The sequence below is a fragment of the Schistocerca piceifrons genome, chromosome 3 (assembly GCF_021461385.2).
Source record: "Schistocerca piceifrons isolate TAMUIC-IGC-003096 chromosome 3, iqSchPice1.1, whole genome shotgun sequence".
Lineage (NCBI taxonomy): Eukaryota > Metazoa > Arthropoda > Insecta > Orthoptera > Acrididae > Schistocerca > Schistocerca piceifrons.
The window spans coordinates 928,553,590-928,574,552 of record NC_060140.1 but is presented as its reverse complement, the minus strand read 5'-3'; the positions used below and the strand labels follow the sequence as shown (position 1 = coordinate 928,574,552).

Below are 20,963 nucleotides of genomic sequence, written 5' to 3'. Positions count from 1 at the left end.
CTATAGTCATTCATGTTGAGATAGATGCATGTATATTTCACACAGCTTACAGACTTAGCTGCCCTGTAACCTCTGCAAATTGGTAGTTTTCCACCTCTTATCTGCGTCATTGGATGCACCAGATTTGAAAGAAATCTGAGATGATAAAAATTAAAAACGTTGCTTTTCTGTGTTGTATTAACATGAAATTACTTGAACAGTGATTAATAGATTTTCACCAAAATCTTATTTAATATTCTTGGTTTTTCTCACGTGTCATACACTTTTTATTAATTTGAATGTCTATCCACAGTGTTCCATACTGTAGAAGCCTTTGGCTTTAAGAAATACATTGTTTCTGTACCAATTAAGAAATGTACTCACTTTCACTGTCTGACATCTTTTCTTCCATTTGTCGAGTATTTTGTATATTAAACCAAAAAAACCTGTTCTTATTCTCAGTTTTTTCTCTCTCCATTACTTTCATTCCTTCCCATTTGCCATCTCTTATCATAAAGTTCAGCACTAAAAAACTGGAGCAGTTTGAAGTCCTCTCATTGTCTTGTCTTCTGTGGAGTCCATAGCGGACGAATAAAGTTAAAACAAAACTTTTGTTGCAGATATAGAATATAATCTCGGGTGTGGGTGTATACAGGAAAAATTGAGAATTTAAATAATGAAAAAAAAAAAAATTTGTTGCTTGTTTGAAGTTCCAGTTGTTTTTTCTCTGTAATTCTTCGGGGAATTATGGAATGGCAAATCTGTTAAACTAAAAATTTTACTAGTCAGCAGAAAAAGTATTTGGAAACTGGGCTTTCAGTAGAGTCTTAAAAAATTATATGTTTGTGATGATTCTTTTGTTGTGTACGGTGTAACCTTGCTTAACAAGCACCTCCTGTAATGTGCAATTCGCATAAGGAGCCAAACAAACTGTAAAAAAAAAGACTCATTATGCAAAACATAGCTTGTTAAGCGAAAGGTGATGATTTACCAGCAGTTCGCAAGCAGTGGGTGAAATGTCAACAATGTGGAGACTGTGAACATGGTGTGAGTGGTGCTGATTTCGCACACACTTACAGTCGGTCTGCATCGACTTTTTGCACTATCCTCAATAACAAGGACAAGGTTAAGGAGGTAGATGCTTCAGAACGAGTGACAAGAGTATCTTAACAGCAGTTTTGTATTCTGGACAGTGTTAAAAGGTTGCTCCTTATATGGATAAATGAAAAGCAATTGCAAGGCAATACTATTAACACAAAAATAATTTGTGAGAAGGCGAGAATGATTTTTGCCGACCACGTTAAGACGATGCCAGGATCATCAGCGGCCAAAGAAGTGTTTAAGGGAAGACGTGGGTGGTTCAAGAAGTTTAAGAAGAACCTACATCCACAGCATTGTGAGGCATGGCAAACAATCCAGCTCTGACACAAAGACAGCGGAGAACTTCATAAACAACTTAAAGATGATTGTAGATTTTGGGGGGTGTCTGCCACAACAGGTTTTTCATTGTGATGAGATTGGCCTATTCCAGAAAAGATGCCGAAGCGTACCTTTAGATGCTGATGCGTACCTTGTAACAGTGGAGGAGAATGCATTGCCTAGTCACAGCCAATGAAAGACCATCTCACTCTGATATTCTGTGCCAATGCAAGTGGCTATTTGAAAATTAAACTGCTGCTTGTCTGCCATTCAGAATCTCCACGAGCCTTCAAGAAGCATAAAATCCAGAAGAGCAGGTTAAATGTGATGTGGAGGTCCAACAACAACGCTCGTGTAACACGTGGCCTTTTTTGTGAGATTGTGTCTTTGGCCAAGAATATAGGTCTAGATGTGGATAACCAGATACCGATGAGCTTGTGGAAGATCACAGCCAAGAAATGACCACTGAAGAGCTTATGGAGTTGCAGGGTGTTTCACAGCTAAAAGTTGTGGAGAGGAGTTTGGAGGAGGAGGAGGAGGAGGAGGGGGGGGGGGGTGACAGCAAAGCAAAAATCTTCTGGCACAATAAGAGAAATGCTGAAAGTACGGGAATTTGTTGCATCGTCCCCCCCCCCCCCCCCCCCCCCCCCCCCCCCCCCAATAAAGCAGTCGCTACGTGCGTTACATATTTATTTGACAACAATGCTGTATCGCATTTTCACCAAGTGTTGAACTGTTGGCAGAAACAAATGACTATAGATAGCTTCCTAGCAAAAAAGAATTAGTTATGTATTGTGAATAGTAAAGTACATAATCCTGTGTGTGTAATTTTCTTTGAATAAATGGCATGAATAAGATAAAACTTCTAGTACTTTTTCTGCATGGAACACATTATTGTATTTTAGATTAATTTATGCGGGATAACTTCTTTCGCTTAATGAGTGTGTTGCACTAAGAGTAAGATTCCGGAGTGAATTATGCTCGCTGTGCAAGGTTTCACAGTATTTACATTGTCATTCTGAGAACAAATTCAGTCAGTCATTAGTGTTGTATGTTTAAATTGCCTTTCCCCATCAGTGTCATTCCTAGGCATCTAGCATAGGGTCCGTACCCTGGAGATACGAGGCTGGTTACATTTGTTAGTAATTATGTAAAATGCTGATAAATATATGAAGTGAAATGGTTACAGCCTATACAATCTCCAAAAGCAGCCAGCTTAGGGCAGAAGTGTGTTATGAACAACTGAGAGATCCCACAATGCAGTGCTTGCTAATAAGCATGAGATATTAACAGTTTGTGGCACACATTCTAAAAAGTACAGTTGCAGTTGGCCTGCCTGAAAATCCATCACCTATAATTTTTAGGGTGCTTTCACTATCTCCCTCTTTGTCTTTGTCCCTGTTAATATTTTTGATTCCTGTGCAGTTGGGATTTTCTGCAGGCTTGATTGTATATTGATTGCTATGTGGTGTGGACATGCTGGAGAAAAGTTTCTTTTTGAAGATTTTCAAAACGGCGAATTTCAGCAAAATGCTTAGTTGTCTCAAGATTGTTTGACAGAGTTTGTTCATGGGTTGCCTTGTGATTTTGAGAATAGTGAAATTGATTTTTCAGAGGATTGCGGTGTAGATGGCTCTTAAGTGATAAGGATTGTTTACTTGAAGAGATTTTGGAGAGGCCAGTTATGAATTATTTGGAACAAAATGGGATTTTTGTGGTAGGACTCTGAAAAGGAAAGTGGTTGTGAAAACCCTTCAGGAACAAGCAGTGATGTTATTCCTCTAGCTCTCTTGCCTGAAGAGCCAAAAGAGCAAAGAAAAGGCTGGAAACTTTGTGTCATACTAAATCAGAGGAATGATAGATGACAGATGATGTGCCACTTACTGCTGTATTAGTAGCACAATCTGGACAGTTGAGTGTGTGTGTGTGAGTGTGTGTGTGTGTGTGTGTGTGTCTAGTACATCTAGAGCTTTCTTTTTAAATTTTTTACAGATTCTGTGATGAAAAAATGAAGGAGCAAACTAATCTGTATGCCAAACAGAACATAAAGAAAATACGAAGCACTGATTCTGCTTCTGCTACATACTCTTATCAAAGTGTGGGATAGTGGTACCCTTGTGAAAATGAGTGTTTCTGGTCATCAAGAGTCACGTGTGTAAAAGTGTAGTATTTTGTATGTAAGGACACAGGTCCCAGAATTCTGTTGGCATTTAATCTTTGTTCTAAGAAAATTTTATACAAATAATTCATTAGCAAAGAAAAAAATGGGGGAAACTGGCTTTGACCCAGTGCACATAGACCTCTTATGAAAACCATGCACAGTAATTTCCAGTATGCATACACACCTTCTGAGAATCTCTCTACATATCAAGGTCTGACACAGTGAATCTGTTGAAGGCATTGTAAAGGGTTACTTTTATTTTACAGATAAATTTTACACCAATTTGACTTTCAAGAGAGAGTTGGTCAAAATTGCTGTTGCATGAACTTCAAAACTCAACTTCGGTTACGTTGTGCTGTAGAAGATTCAAAACTTGGAGGTGAACAAACTTTTAGGTTTAAATGGAATGTCATAGTGCTGTTTGGGAAGGATAAACAAAATATGTATGTGGTAAGGATGAGAGACACTGCTCAGGTGGTCATCTTTATTGATTGTATAGGTAGAGGTGTGTCAGAACCTGCTTAGGCAATGGAAATTGTCAAACTACTTCACAGTTTATGGCAACGAAGCAAGCTCATCTTGTTAAGAGAATAGATCCCAAACCACGACAGTGTACATCTGGATGACTGACTGGAAATTATTTTTTTGGAAAAAAATGTGTAGAGGTAAGAAGCAGACTGGAAAACTGGCTGTGAGGTACAACCTGTCAGTGTATTTACTAGTGTAGTGGGTGTAAAGTTGCACTGTGTAAATTCTCATACTTTGAAGTATACAAAGCAGAGAGAGATTTTCATACATGATTACTGTAGAGAAGAAAAGCTGTTTGCTTCGTTATTAAATATTTTTGTGTAAAATAATCATGTTAGCTTTGAAAAACTGCGTACATGTCCCCTCGATAAATTTTCCTCTTTCTCAGAAAAAGTGGTATAAAAAACTCTTTATACAAGTTAATTCTAATTCAAAAGTCTAGTAATGCACATAACTTTAAGTTAGAATGTCTAATTTCATTGTTGGTCAAAAGGTTACTACTGTACTGTGAACTTTCTACCTTAAAAACAGGATTAGTCAAAAAGGGCTTTACGGCTTTTGAATGGTACAGAAATTTGAGAACTTACACAATCGGTAGATGCATTATTTTGTAGCACACAACCTCAAGTTTGATACACGTAGTTCGTCAGTACCCTGTTCTTCCACCATAAGCACCAGTGTCGTGTACAGTTAAAATGGCTACTTTCACTGGTGTGGAGTGTGCTCGTTGTGAATTTTGGATTCATGAAATGATCTCTGCAACTACTTTTCGGTGTAAACTTAGCACCAAATAGCTTAAGAACCTCCAAGTAAGCCTACAATTTATACTCTTGGCACAAGAACTTTGTTGAGTGGTTGTTCACTGTGACGTGATAAATCACCAAGTCACCCTCATGTTGATGATTGTCCAACAGGTTAGGAAGAGATTTGTTTCCATTCCACAGAAATCAACGCAACATATGTCTCGTAAGACTGGCATTCCACAAAAGACTTTTTGACGAGTACTGTGTAGCTGACCTGAAAAAATCAAGTCTACGCTGCCTTTGCACAAGTTAAGCCTGATATGCCACAATGAGTGTGGGGAGACATTGATTACCAGTGAGATGTTTGCTGCATCACAAATGGTGGTCATATAAAACCAAAATGACTCTTGACACTTTTATTTGAAACTTCAGGTTGTTGTTATAAAATAACACATCAGCAGTCTAAAAGTTACTCAATAAATTTCTGTATTGTTTCAAAGTTGTAGAGTTCTTTTTGACTCGCCGTGTAAGATTAAAATGTCCATTTTTGCCTGCTAGAGTTCAGACTCAGTGTTAATGAAAAGTATGAAGACTTGATATGTTTCCTTATGGGTTAGTTCATTTTACCCTGTAAAACTGGTGCCTTAATCTCACTGTCAGCTGCTATTCTGGGTGTCTTGAATTTTAAACTTAGATTTAACTGTGGTTAACAGCAAAACGTTTAGTGATCTAGTGGATTGTATGGTGTGGAGCATAGCTCTGGGAAGAACTTCACGAAATACCACATCCTGTCACTTGACATGTCACCACCCCTGTAGTCACAGTGGAAGCATTATTGTAATGTTTTGCTATACTATAGAACTGTAGTAACACTGACTAGTGGGATTGCTGCTGTAGGCAGTGACAGAATGCACTATGTAGAACTAGGTAGGTTGCCTGATCATTGTGTGTGTGTGTGTGTGTGTGTGTGTGTGTGTGTGTGTGTGTGTGTGTCACTGTAAATTAAGGTAATTTCCCTGTAATGTGGTAATATTATATCAAGTGTCCATAGATGGCTGCTACTGGCAAATTGAACACTGCTGTGTTGAAATTTAAGCAGTTGCTTAGATGACAGAGATGAGAAATCTCTGTCTAGGAGAAAAATGACAGCTGTCGTATGCCTGACAGTGTGGTGTGGGGTTGGCGCCCGATGGGGTGCTGTCCTCCATGCCGTACATGCCTCCCCTGCCCCCACCTCCAGTTCTCGAGCGACTCTACTGAGTGTCTGCGGATCGACCTCAGGTGGGAGTTATCCCTCTTTCATCTGTAATTAGCTCACTTGTTGGTCATTACACTCAGTGTTGCTCTCTTGCCTCACTCTGACAGCAGATTTGCCTGCTTGCTTGTCAGACAGCATGTGCATTGCTGTGCTGCGCATTTGTGGTTTTTTTTTATCTGACTTTTGATTGCCTGACATGGTCACTCATTTGTGTTATTTTGTTGTTGGCTGCTATTATATTGACTCTGAAGATTGTAAAACTTTAATTTTGTTGCAGAGTGCATTATATTTACTTAGAAACCTATTCAGTCTTTATATAAATGGCAGTTCATAAATTTATTATTAGTGAATGACAGTCATTAAGTGTACCCAGTCATGGTGTGAAGAGTCTGCTGATTAGTCATTTATTTACTTTTATTAGATATGTGTCATTCAAAGTTCTTGTTTGTTTTGTTGTTAATTATCCACTGGAGCTTTTGCAGCATCCACATTACATATATTGTTTTATGGTCTGTATATCAACTTACGTTCACTGCATTGTGTAGCTAAAATAGATGCAGTCATTAAGAGAACGTGGCATTTTCTTCTTTTGTTGAAATAATTTTTCTGAGTTCACAAGTGGTTTCAGCCTTCTAGGTCATTCTTAAGTGATTTTATGATTGTTTATAAAATTAAATATATTATCTCCTAGATAGAAATGTCATGATATGAATGTGGACTTACTGGAAATAAATTTCACTGGAGTATAAAATTATTTCTGATCATATCATTACTTTCCTATTCATGGAGTATTATAACAGTCCATTTTGTACAGAAGCATAAAATCATTTGAGAACGCCCTAGAAGACTGATATTAGTTGTGAACTAATAAAATTATTACTTCAGTAGAAGAAAATGCCAGTTTAGTTTAATAAATTAATTGCTGTGGTATCCATTGTGAAGAAAAAATAGTATAATGTAGTCATCTTTATAATAATTTAGAAAACTGCTAATAGTGTAGGGGCAGTTTATTTACTTTCTTCCTGAGATAACCACTTCAGTTTTTATTTTGTGGTATGTTGAAACATTGAGCTTAAGCTTAAAAGCTTCCAAGATTAGTTATATGGAGATTTAAATAATTGAATGTGTTTGACATGACTCAATTTGCTTTTTGCAGATATAAATATTTTATAGGATTACATCATCTTCATAGACAAACTTGTATAAATAGGTCATAGTATATTATTTGTTGGTAACTTGTAACGTCCACGCTGGGGCGTACGTTAACTCTTTAAAACCTGTACTGTGACAAGTTGACGGGCTTCACCTTATAAGAAAGGATTTTAGTAAATATGATGACCGCGTGCACCTGAATGGAAGCAAAACCGGACTTACACCCAGTCAGTAACAACAATGATACGTCAAGCAAGTATAAGTGCAACTACACGTTAGGACGGGTAAGAAACATACACCGCCGATGCTACCAATGGTTAATAATACGGTCGCCAGCCTAATTAGGCATTAAGTGGGTTTTCCCCTTGTACAAGTGGATGTACGTACAAGCATAACCACACGTAGTAATACTGTATTATATGATGAATTTTAGAACCAGAAAAATCTACTGAACTAAGATTTTCCCTTTCTGTACTAATTTGAACAAGCTATAAATACACAACATTACACTACAATGATTACTACGAACTGCGTTTTGTCTATTGATCCGACTGAAATCGGGCATAGGTCACCCTAGAAATAGCACTTTTGACACACACACACACACATACAATGTCAATTTTAATAATGGTAAAACACTGATAAATTTAGGTTTTATATTGACTTTAACTTTGCTGGTCAAATCAGTTCAGTCACTTCAGAATTTAAATGAATAGAAAAGAAAAGAGTGAAAGAAAGGGGGGGGGGGGGGGAGACCCTGAAACTGTTATGATCACGGTGTTGAAACCATTAACTATTGGAAACATTAAGTACTCAAGATTTACAAAATATGAGTTATTACTCTTATTGTCCAATTACTTCCTCATTTAACTACCATTATTTTTGTCTCAAATTAATTAAGCTTCCTTACTAAACCAATTCCAAAATTATCTTACAACTTTGTCAGACCTTTGCTCTTCACTTATATTTTCATTAACCATAAAGCTCCTTAAAATTCATTCTAGCATAAATAGGTCTGCAGGTAATTCTTATTAACATAAACTTTAAATCTTCATTTCGGGACACTCGGATTGCACAACATGTGGAAAGGACCCTGTCTAGGTTAGTGATGAGGATAATTCATTGATAGGACAAATCTGGTAAAAGTTAAGTTATTATTGAACAGTCAGGAACAAAATTAACACTGGTCCACACGAATACAATTCTAAAGATTCAACCTGTGCGAGTCGATGCGGCGGTTGGCAGGCGGCGAGATGGCGAGGCGCACAGCACACATACAATCACAGCTATGGCTTTTACTGTGTCGGCACTTTGCTTCTTCTTAGCGTCGCAATCCTTTTCAATTCAGTGCCTGTAGAATATAGCCATGCTGTATAGTCGTCGGAAACGGCACATCCGAGGTTCAATGAAACCACTTTTTCCAGGATAGCCTCCTCGATCCAGAACGTGTTCCTCAGACCGATGCCCAACTCCGACTGTTACTGCTGAGCCCGTTATGCCGTGCCGTGCCCGTGTGCATTTTCCCGCGCTCGCCTGCCATCCACCTTTTACTGCTCCCCTACAGATAGGGTATTCACCAAAGGTTTTACATTCCACATATCCTAATACATTGCCTACGCATGGACCAGGCGCACAATTACAATTTCAAACATGTTACAATAGATTCAACAAGGGTTACACTTAAATTTTGTTATAGCATTGCTTGAAATCTGACATAAATATTAATATTCACATCTAAAGTTGCTTACATTTTCTTTAACATAATGACATGAAAAGAAAAACAAATGAAATCAATACATTGCTTACACTAATTTATCGAAAATCCGAAGAAAAAATTATTATATGTACAGTTGTTGTTGTTACAAACTGTTTCAGTGTCATGATGAAGGGTAATATTGGTCCCATTTAATATAAACTATAGAAGAAAACTTTTAAATTCAATTTTAAATCTTTTCTGCTGATTGATTGAAATAAATTTTAATTTATCTAATTTTATTGAAATGAACATGTATGCCGAAAAAAATAACTTGCAAAATTGTGAAAAAGACATGAAGTACATTAAACAGAGGAAAACATGGAGAAATTAGGCAGAATGCAAGAGAAGAAAATTAAAGTTAGAAGAGGGCTAGAGGTTGACGAAGTACCAAGAGATTGGAATAAGTGTTGTGTAAGGTACAATATTGAGCATCTTGCTGGATTACTGGAACTTCTCTTGTTGGTGACCGGTGTGTGTGTGTGTGTGTGTGTGTGTGTGTGTGTGTGTGTGTGTGTGGCTTTTCATCAGTCAAGAGTTCTGATCTTCCACAGTCAGATTGCTTGTGATCCCTGCAAGAAGTCCCATCTAAGAATAACATCATGTCTACATTCTATTAAAACACCAGATATGAAGGGCTGTGTTCTTTCATTGCTAGGTATTCTTGCAGTGCACGTTCCTGTTGGTTGAACTTATTTTCTGATCATTTTTATATTGCAGAACATAGTCTTCTGCAATTGGCATTGATAAGCATTTGTCATTTCAGTAACAGAAGCCCCAGAGTTGACTGTAGCCCAGACCGGTTGGACATCGAGGAGATTTCTTGCCATCTTCATAACTCTCATCCATTGAAGATTTTCATCTGTGGTGACCTCACCTAGATGGATAGTCACCCCAGTTTTCATGAATTTGACAGATATATGGCAATGGAGAATGGCTGTGGTGTGTTTGGGAGTGACCTCATCCAGGGAATGGCTATGAGCTTCAGCCTACAGGTTGACTAGTCATCTGCAGTTCAGACTGATATGAACAGGTCTGTTGTGATGGTTGAAATCTTGTGGCATAATAGTTGTCAAATGCTCGTCTTGTTTCTCTGCTTGGTATACGAAGTGTCGTGGGCATCAACAGTGAAAACAGGCCACTGTGTTTTCCTCCAGTCTCCAAATGTGTGCTCTTCTGCTGGGCGTTTTACTTGGTGGAAGAGTTGACTGTATCTGCATCAGTTGGGTACTGGGTTGCCATTTAGTTGTAATAGCATAAGCCAGTCCCCCCCCCCCCCCCCCCCCACTTTAGACTGGTGGTGGAGATCAGTAAATATTTTATTCAAATTCTCATTGCCTCCTGACACATGGGGTCAGTGTTAATGGCCACTGTCTTTCGTGTATTTGATGCAGCAGTCTTGGCTGCCATAAAATTCTGTCTCTCTTCTCTTACAACAGAGCTTGTGAGAGAAATGAGATTATGGAGGTAATCCACAACTGCCAAAAGGACCACATTCGGGAACTGATCATCTCTCTTTCATCAGGGATTTCCTGTTGCATTTCCTCGATGTGCTGTCACCACTTGGCTTATTCTGTTCTTGTGACATCTTTTACCAGAAAATCTTGGTGGATGTCTTCTTTGAATCCTTTGATCAATTGTGAGATTTTGAAGGCTTCTGTCATATTCTAAATCACAATGCTGCAAAGGGCCAAAACATTCTGTACATAGGACTGTTGTTTTGCTCTGACATTAGGCCCCAATCTTATATTGTTCTTCTGCTAAGGGGACTTTCTACTGATTGTCATCAAATATTGTCATCAGTTTGGCTTGGAATTTTTCCCAGCTGTTGAGCATCTTTTTGTTGTTCTCAAATCATTGCTGGGCTATATTGTCCAAGTAATAGTATACATTTTCCAAACATCACATCGTCCCATCTGTTGCATTTAGTGATTTGGTCGAATCCTTTCAGCCATTTTGTCAGGTCCTGACCAGCGTCTTTCGAAAACACTGATGGATGCCTCATGCAGCTGACTTTCTGCTGGCTTGAAAGTGATTATCTCCTTACTATATCAATGTTTGAAACAATGTAGTATTCTGATTTCTGTCTGTCTAGAGGGTAGCTTTTAGGTTACCTAATTGGAGACACAGCCTGTAGAAGTTTCGAAGTACACACCATCTCCAACAAACAGTGTTGCATTGTAACCAGTCCAAGTCTTAAAGCGTGCTCATCAGTGAAGTGCGACAATTAGCACCGAAAGTATGTTTATTATGAACACCAAAATATAGCTAGAATGAAACTGACCTTCTGGATGGAGACTGCAGCTATTTATACAAACATTGAATAATCCAGAATATACAAACATAAGATATTTCAAGAACCTAACACAAATAATAAGCACCAAATAACAAATGAATGCTAGTAGTTGGGTTTGAACTGGCAACCTGTAGCATGTCAGCCAGTCCTACTAACCACTGTGTTACATTATTTAAACCACAGCTTGTGGCAATGTCTATAAAAAACAAACAATATGTGGAAAGTAAGCTCGAAAGATTTTGTAAATAACAGTTTAAATACCGAAGCTTATGATAAATATGGATCAGGGTGTATACGACCCAGGACAACAGGGAAACCCAGGAAAAACCTGAGATTTTTTTTCATCTGGGAGAAAACTGGGAAAACCCTGGGAATATTTCGGAATTCTGGGAATATTTCGGAATTCTGGGAATATTTCGGAATTCTGGGAATATTTCGGAATTCTGGGAATATTTCGGAATTCTGGGAATATTTCGGAATTCTGGGAATATTTCGGAATTCTGGGAATATTTCGGAATTCTGGGAATATTTCGGAATTCTGGGAATATTTCGGAATTCTGGGAATATTTCGGAATTCTGGGAATATTTCGGAATTCTGGGAATGGAATATTTCGGAATTCTGGGAATGGAATATTTCGGAATTCTGGGAATGGAATATTTCGGAATTCTGGGAATGGAATATTTCGGAATTCTGGGAATGGAATATTTCGGAATTCTGGGAATGGAATATTTCGGAATTCTGGGAATGGAATATTTCGGAATTCTGGGAATATTTTCATTAAATTTTTGTAAGTTTGACTGGTAAGAATTGATTCTCTAGCCAAGAATGTTACTATTTCCTGCTACTGGAGAATGATACTGCAACAGTAAAATATAAATGAGAGAAAAAAATAAAGCTTCAGTGGCAAAGAAAATGCGTCATTTACAACAATACACCGTGCACGCACAAACGTCTGCAAACAGTAAAAATATGTCGAAGGCCTTAGTGTGAAAACTATGTTATACTTCGTAACAATAAACTGTTTTCTATGAGTGTGACGTCACAACTATTTACATTAGGTTCGTTTGACCAGTTGCCAGCGAGCCCTTGCGCATGTGCAGTTGACTTGTGTACGAGCAGTTCCTCCTCCTGCTTCCCCCTACTTCAAATGTGGCTGTTAGTTGTATCGGCAGTAAGCAGCAAGCAGCCAGATGCTAATGAGATAAATGTATGTGCAGAGTTCTCAGAGTTGTTGGGGGGGAGGGGGGGGGGGTTAGTCTCCACCTGACCCCTGTTTGTGTTAAGTGATTTCGCTGTTTCCTCTTTGTTTACAGCTAACACGTCAAATGAAAACAAAACAGATTTCTGCGACTGGGAGCTATCAAGTGAATTATAATACATTCACATAATTACGAAGGGCAAAAATATATTATTAGTTTCAGTTTTCTGATTTTATTTTATTTCAAAATTATTAGCAGTCGAGCATTAATCGCCTTGCAGAATAATGAAGTTATTTTTGTCAGTTCACTAAAGAAATTTGGCTTTATTAAACTTTCCACTGAGGTAATCAATTTATTTGAAATGAAGTGTTTCTTTCCACAGTATTGGCTAGTTCCAGCTGTTCGCTGACGCTCTTGTAGTGCTTTATTTGTATATATGAATATGCCGGTCTCCTACACCACTGCAGCTGCGCATGCACAATAATGCCCGTTTCCTGGCACTCTCTGGCAACTGCTAAATCGAATCTACTTCTAACAGTCTCGGGATAGTATTGCGAATGGTGGTTCGAAAGCATTACTTTCAAAGTAAATTGCTTTTTACGCAAGATGATTTATGTTAAGTGTGAGAAGGTGGGATGAATTTCTTGAATCACAGAGCGTTTAAAACCAAACACTTTGTGGACTAGCCACTTAAAAGATTTTCGAGCCCAGGTGACCAGACATTTGTCATTATTTTAAATTTACTGGCACATTTGTGTGATGTATCTTAAAGTATAACTCACACACAAAATAGATCAATATGACATGTGAAAGCTTAGTTTCTCTTGTAGCTTATTAATCTTAGAGGGCAATATTATATGTGAAAGCTTACTTTTCTTGTAGCTATAATATGTATATTAATGCAAACCATTAACTTTTCCTCTTTGTTTGTTCACACTACGTAACAGTGAACTTGCCATTGGCTGACTATAACATGTCATATGCTCTGAATATGTGCTGTCATCAGCTGGCGAGATCACGTGGCAGGAGATATGACTGGCTTACAAAAGGACACCGCAATCTCTATTTCAACGCTCCGGACACTAACGTGCTGTGTTTCGTGCAATTCAATTTATAATTTCGTTACACGAAAATATGCAGCGTATATGTTGCTGCACATCTAAGGTCTTTCCAAAACTTCTCTCCTCTGTTTTCATCAAAAGTCTTTCCAAAATCCCCCCCCCCCCCCCCCCCAAGAAGTACTACGCTAGTTTATAAAATGTAAACCATTAACAGGAGTGATAAGTTTTGCAGTTCCAAAGGAAAAATCTACAGAAAACTGCTGTCACTTAGCACGGTAAAAGTGTATTTTCGCCTGGGGAAAAGTATATTTTTTCAAAGGGATATCCGGGAAAAATCTGGGAATTTTTTTTCCTTGTCCACATATACACCCTGATGGATGCTTCTGTGGGAATGGATAAAACTTGACGTTGATTATGAGAATGATGATGGAGTTGACTAAGAAGACAGTATTGAGTTTGGTGAGGTACAGTTGTCAACACACTGAATGACAACCTTAAAAGTAAACTCGTGTATTTTTATACATTTAGAGTAGGTAATTAGAGTGTACTCTGCAGCAGTAGAACCTCCAGTATAGTATTTGAACAACGTTATACATAACTAGTACTATACAGTATCTTGTATGACGACACGCACATTAGGCTATCCCAGCATGTAACATGGCTTCCTGGTAGGGTACCCTTCCTTGACAGGTTGTCAAAATTTAAGTGAGTTTGAACATGGTGTTGTAGTCGATGCACGAGCGATGGGAAACAGTAGCTCCCAGTAGTGATGAAACGGGAATTTTCGTGTATGATCATTTCATGAGTGTACTGCGAATGTCAAGAATCTGGTAAAACATCAAACCTCTGACATCCCTGCAGCTGGAAAAAGATCCTGCAAGAATGGGACCAACCACGAGTGAAGAGAGTCGTTCAACATGACAGAACTGCAACCCTTCCGCAAATTGCTGCAGATTTCAATGCTGGGCCATCAACAAGTGTCTGTATGTGAACCATTCAACGAAACATCATCGATATTGGCTTTCGGAATTGAAGTTCCACTCATGTACTCTTGATGACTGCATGACACAAAGTATTAAATCACTATTGGGGCTGTCAACACTGACATTGGACTGTTGATGACTGGGAACATGTTGCCTTGTTGGATGAGTCTCATTTCCGATTGTATCGAGTAGTTTGACGTTTATTGGTATGGAGACAGCCTCATGAATCCGTGGACTCTTCTTGTCAGCAGGTGACTGTTCAAGCTGGTGGAGACTCTGCAGTGGTGTGGTGTGAGTGCAGTTGGAGTGATATGGGACCCCTGGTATGTCTAGATATGGCTCTGACAGGACAAACATACATAAGCGTCTTGTCTGATCACCTGCATCCATTCATGTGCATTTGCATTCCAACGGACTCGGGCAATTCCAGCAGGACAATGTGACACCACACACATCCAGAATTGCTACAGAATGGCTCCAGGAACACTCATGAGTTTAAACACTTCCACTGGCTGCCAAACTCCACAGACATGAACATTATTGAGTGTATCTGGGATGCTTTACAATGTGCTGTTCAGAAGAATCTCCACCCTCTCGTAATCTTACAGATTTATGGACAGCCCTGCAGGATTTGTGGTGTCAATTCTCTGCAGCACTACTTCAGACATTAGTAGAGTCCATGCCACGGCGTGTTGCGGCACTTCTGTATGCTCGCTGGGGCCCTATATAATATTAGGCTGGTATACCAGTTTCTTTGGCTCTTTAGGTGTAGAAGTAATATGTGCAGTTCAATGCTAGAGCGGGATTTGCTAAAAACACAACCCTTCATCTCTTTTTACATTTGTGAGGCCTCACACTTCTATTACAGATCAAAGCTCTACTTCATTTAATGCACTCCACAGTCAGTTCGGTAATTATATGACCAAATAGTTGCAAGCATTTATTCTCATTTTTAAGCAGTGATGTCATTAAAAAATCCATTTGGAAGTCCGTGTTAGTTTCTTGCTGGCAGTTGTCAGAAACTTCATAGGTAAAAATTATTAATGCAATAACTAATAATTTTGTCTTTCATGGCCTCTGAATATAGCACATTGTAAAGTGCTTTGCATTTGTCTTGAATTGTATTAGACGGTAATGATGCAGAAATTGACATGGAAAATTTAAAATTTTAGATGAAGTGACCCATTGTTAAAAATCCAAGATTAGCTGTATGATGATCCTCTTGAAAATGCTTCTGCTCATAACTGTGTCATTCCAGTTGGTTTCATCCTCAACAGTGTCCAATCATGTATAAAATGTTTCACTGCCTGTTCTTAAATAGTGTCAATACCTGTCTGGGTAATTGTCTTGCAGTTCTTTGATTTAAGGAGTGTGATTGTGACTGTACCTGTACTCCTTAATCCAAGTAAAAAGTTTGATTTATGTTAATGCTCATAGCTCCAATATCTACAGGTGTAGTAGCGATAATAGTGTTTGATTTCTTTTCGCACAGAACATTGGTGCAACTAACATACTGACTGCACATGTGCCAAAGAATATTTTAGAACTAATGAAACACCACGCTGTGTGCACACAACATACATGGACATGGGTTTTATTATTTACAAGCACACTTGTGTGTGGCACTACTGAATGTTGACTTGGGTATGGATCCCTAAACTTCTCTTCATACATTTGAGTGTGCCTTTGTTCTGTTCACATTTAGGCATGTGCACAGATCGGTCCCATTTAGTCTAGTGGTTAGAAACGTGTGTGAAGCTCAAATTGTCTTGTGTAGATGCAACTAACCCTGACTTAGTGTGCTGACTACTTCTCGCATATTCCTTTCTTTCCTCTGTTCAAAAATCTCTTTAGCACTGCAGGTAGGATGAAGAAATTTGTGCTACCAAATAGGTGGTGATATCCAGTACAACATTCACTGTCTCATTACAACTGCGAAACTAATGCTTCAGCATTGGCAATCGCATTGTGGACATGCATATTCTTATTGAACAGAGCACTTAAAATTGAATGTATGTGGGTAGATTTGACCATCTTAAAGTTGAAACAAAGAAAGAAAGAAATAAATTCAGCACTCGCTTTAACGTAGTATATAAAAAGGGTCTTAAAGCTTTAGCATCTTAATTGGTCAGGGAAGAGAGGTCTGGCGAACAAGATTGATGTCTCTTGGCATGTTGTTAAGTAGTTTCAAAGATGGTCATAGAAAATATTGTAAAATGCCAAACCACCACAAAATGTGACTTCCAAAAACCTTGAAGAGAACCTCGTAAGAATTTTTTCGCAGTAAATTGGAAACTACTATAAAATTTGTTGTACCGAAAGAAAAATTTACTCAAGATACTCATAATTGCTGGGCATTATTTACCTACAAGAGATGAAATATCAGTACTGCTGACTTCTCTCTCCTTATTCTCAAAAGTAGGTCGGTTCCTCTCATCCTGGGGTGTGAGTGATACGCCCTATCATTTTAACCTTCCCCAGTCCATCACTCCCCCTTTACACTGAGGAAGGAACTATTATTTACAAAAGCTAGATTACTGTTCTGTATTTTTTTTGTAATAAGAAACATTCCTATATAGAACTTAAGATTGTTTCAGATAATGTGCACTAATTCTTGCTATATTAAAAGAAAAATTGCATTAATTATTGTGAAAACTGAAATTGCTTTATGGATGGAAAAATGCACTCAGTGTGCCCAATGAGGAATTGTAGCCAATGATGATGAAATATTGATCGATAGAATTGATAGGAATAACCTAAATATAATGGCTTTAGTATCCACAGACATGATAGAACTTCGAAAGACAGAAGAGCAATACTGGCAATTGAATCTTCAGTTCATGTGGCATGCTATGATGGCTTCAGTGGCAAAGCATTGGTTTCTTCTGCGATCTGATCCAGCACACTATTTTGACTTGCCAAAAATTGATATCTTTAGTGCTCATTGCTGAATACTTACTTTTATTTTATGAGAAGGATTTTAGGGAAGAAAACTTTGTTGTTTAGAAAATACAGAACACATTTAAATAATCACAGAAGCACAGAGAGATTGGTCACATTGGTGGCTGGAAAGGCAGCAAGAAGTGATAAGAGTGGACAGTGCTCCCATGGCAACAGAGGTAATCAAGATAGGTAAGTCACAATGGAAATACATGAGGCTAAGTAGACTCTGATAGTATAAAAGATGGCATAAATAGGTAGGAGCTGAGAAGGTAAAATGCACGTTTTTCAAGACATGGCAGGCAAGCCCAACCGGGATCTAATCGGCCTCGTAGATTGATGATGAAGTCTGTTGAGCCAGTCAGCCAGCCTGAATGAGGTTTTTAGCTAGTTTCCCACATCCCAGTATGCAACTACTGAGCTGGTACCCCTGTCCCACCTCAGATACATGCTGCACAAACATTAAAACCTTGTCACACATGCACATGAGATTTACTCTAGACGTAGGCAGATGGGTTACACAGATTCTGTCCTGGAGATGAATAAGAGACTGATGATCTTAACGTTTAGTCTCTTTAAAGTAATTATATAAGGAGCATATAAATGAAACCCGGTCACTAGTCTAAACTAACAGTAACAATTTTACTAACTCAAAAATGTTGTTATACACAGTAGAGATACTCAAAACTAGTCGCCAAAACTGTTGGCACATCTATCCCATTAGGCTGATGTTCGATCCAGGCCTGGACCCAGTCACACTCTTCATCGTCCATCGTGACTTGATGTCCGCAAATAGCTCATGATCCAAACACAAGAGTCACATGGTGAAAGGTCGTGACAGTATGGTGGATGATACAGCAGTTTCCCACTGAAACTGCTGCAGTGTAGTCTTCACCGCATTGGCAGTGTGCGGGCGGGTATTATCATGCAGGAGGATAACCATTGGACAACATACCTTAGCGTTTCGACTTGATGGCTTGTCTAAGATTCTGTAAAATGGCTTGATAATGCTGGACATTGATGGTGGTTCCCCAGCAGTGGGCCCTTGTAGTTAAAAAATGACATGACCTTACCAGGACTGGTGTGCGCGGCCTTTGATTTTCTTGGAAGTGGTGAAGTCGCATGTTTTCACTGCTTGCTCTGACACTTGCTTAATGGGTCAAAATAGTAACACCCTGTTTCATCACCTGTGACAATGTTTGGCAGTCAGTTGGTGGGGAACCCATTGCGCACAGATTTTTCGCAAGTTCAAGTGCCACCCACACCAATATCAAGTAAACAATGGATCTCGTCCATGGTGATTCTGCTGTTGTCCAAGACTAATGCATTCACTTCCGCAACCATTTCCAGTGTGATGACATGATGAGCCTGTTCAGGACAAGCATCTTCTTTCAGTGACTCTCACCCCTCAAGGGATAGTTTGTGCCATTCCACAACATTTGAACAACTTAGACTTTACTCACCGTACACAGCCTTCATCTGTCGATACATTTCAGGACTTCTAACTCCCTCCGTTGCCAAAAATCAAATCACTCGTTGTTCCTGCTTACTCCCCTGCATGTTCATGTGGATGATAACTTGTGTAACCACCTTCTCTTTGGCGTGAAACCACACTGGTGCTATGCAACATCAAACGATGTGCACGCGTCCGTCTCTGTACCAATAGATGGCACTACGATACCTGCAGTTACATGGTGCCACCTTACGTGTAAGGCAACAGTAGATGCACTGACCAGGTTTCATTTGAATGAACCTCATAACATAAAAAGTGGTGTATTTCAAAGGAGATTGATGATGTTAAACAAAGGATATGTTAGGCTAATTTGGTTTTTTGCACAATATAACAACTGAAACTAATCCTGACCTTTTAGGCATTGGAATTTTAGGTTAAGAGGTACAAATTAGACTGGAAAGATGAAGATTTTGGGAAAGTAGTCAGGAGAGGTGGGGGTTGAAAATAAGTAGACATCTCAGGTGACATAATTTGTTTACTTAATTCATTAACCTAATTTTAGTATAGAAAATTTGAAGTACAGTATGAGATATGCCAATTCTTTAAACTGTGTATAGGAGATTGGAACAGGATATGGATATGTTAAAGGGCACGTGTGCAACAATTTTTATGTTTGCGTTAACATCACTATAATTTCTGTACATCATTGATGAATACGACGTTTTGTTTTGTGACAGGCTCAAAGTTCACATCAGTTTGTTTATGCGGGGCCAGCATCTACTGCATCACCAGGCACAGGGCCAGCGGCAGGTTCTGTCCCAGCTGGAAGTGGTGGCAGTGGCGGTGGTCCTCCAACCACTCCATGTCAGCCACAACCTGCAACTGCCCATACTGCTGTTCCTCCTGCAACAACGGTGCATCTTGCAGCAGCTCCAGCTGCCGCCCACTATTACGGACCAATGCCTTCTGCACACACAGCACCAACAGCAGCTGATCCTTCGGCTCCTGAGCTTTATTACAGTGTGACACCAGTGCATCCTGCTGCTCACCCATATGCAACAGCTGCACTGTTTGCAACTACTCCAGATGGTTTTCTCTTTGAAACTCAGCCTGTCACAGAGTCTTCAAGCAATCACTCTCCAGAGGTGAGGCCTGATTTCATTCTGTTGTATGATATTCTTTATATGTCTTTAGGTAGTTAGTTCTAATAGTTCTTTTTTATCTCCAGTATACTACAAGAAAGGCTTATTTGCTTACAAAATATATTATCCTTTTGTAGGGAATGGATGAAAAAGCAACCAAAAGTGTTAAACAGTGGTTGCAGATGCTTTTTTTCTCCTTCTATGACTAAAAGAAATTTTTGCCAAGTATTGAGATTTGACTCCAGTAGGACAAATACATTATCTTTATCAGAAGTGTAGTGGTAAAAATTGCAGAGGGAAACAAACTTCACAGCAGTAAACAGGTTGCAGTAACCATGCAGAGATGAAAAGGCTTGCACAGAATAGACTGTTGTGGAGAACGGCATCAAACAGGCTGAAAGGCCACAACAGAAGATACACACCAGAAGTATTAACACCTTATTAAATAAGTAAGCAAAACTATTTCACATTTTGAGAACAGAATCAGTGAGCCGATGCCATGAAGATATGTAACATCTTATATAATCAGATGACACTCAGTATTTCACATGATATTATTATATATGTGTAAATGTCAAAATCAACTGCCAAGAGGAATACCTTCACAAATGCAAAATATTATTGCTTTTTGTGGCAAATTGGGCAGAAAATGGTGTGTACAGGAAAATGGCTCTCGTTGTAGTGTACCTGAAACAAAAGAAATTCTGTACTTTCCCTTCCACTATGAAGAAAATAGTTCAGTGGACTCTGAAGGATTATTCTGACAGGGCAAAAATAAATCTTAAAGAAGCGAGGGAGGGGGGGGGGGGGGTTGGGATATATGGTATACCAGCAATAATTGTGTAATAGTTTCGGGTCATTCCACACCAAGTGACCAATAGTCCCATTCTATCTA

The 20,963-nt window shown here is 38.8% G+C and overlaps 1 protein-coding gene across 5 annotated transcripts in view; it reads left to right on the top strand.

Annotated features, from left to right (window-relative positions):
* The window catches only part of LOC124788269 (atrophin-1), a 181,767-nt gene that overhangs the window by 125,520 nt on the left and 35,284 nt on the right, over positions 1 to 20,963 (top strand). For all 5 annotated transcript variants that reach the window (XM_047255477.1, XM_047255476.1, XM_047255478.1 and 2 more), the window contains one exon: positions 19,664 to 20,071. In XM_047255477.1, coding sequence (XP_047111433.1) covers positions 19,664 to 20,071 — 408 coding nt within the window. The remainder of the gene's footprint in view (positions 1 to 19,663; positions 20,072 to 20,963) is intronic.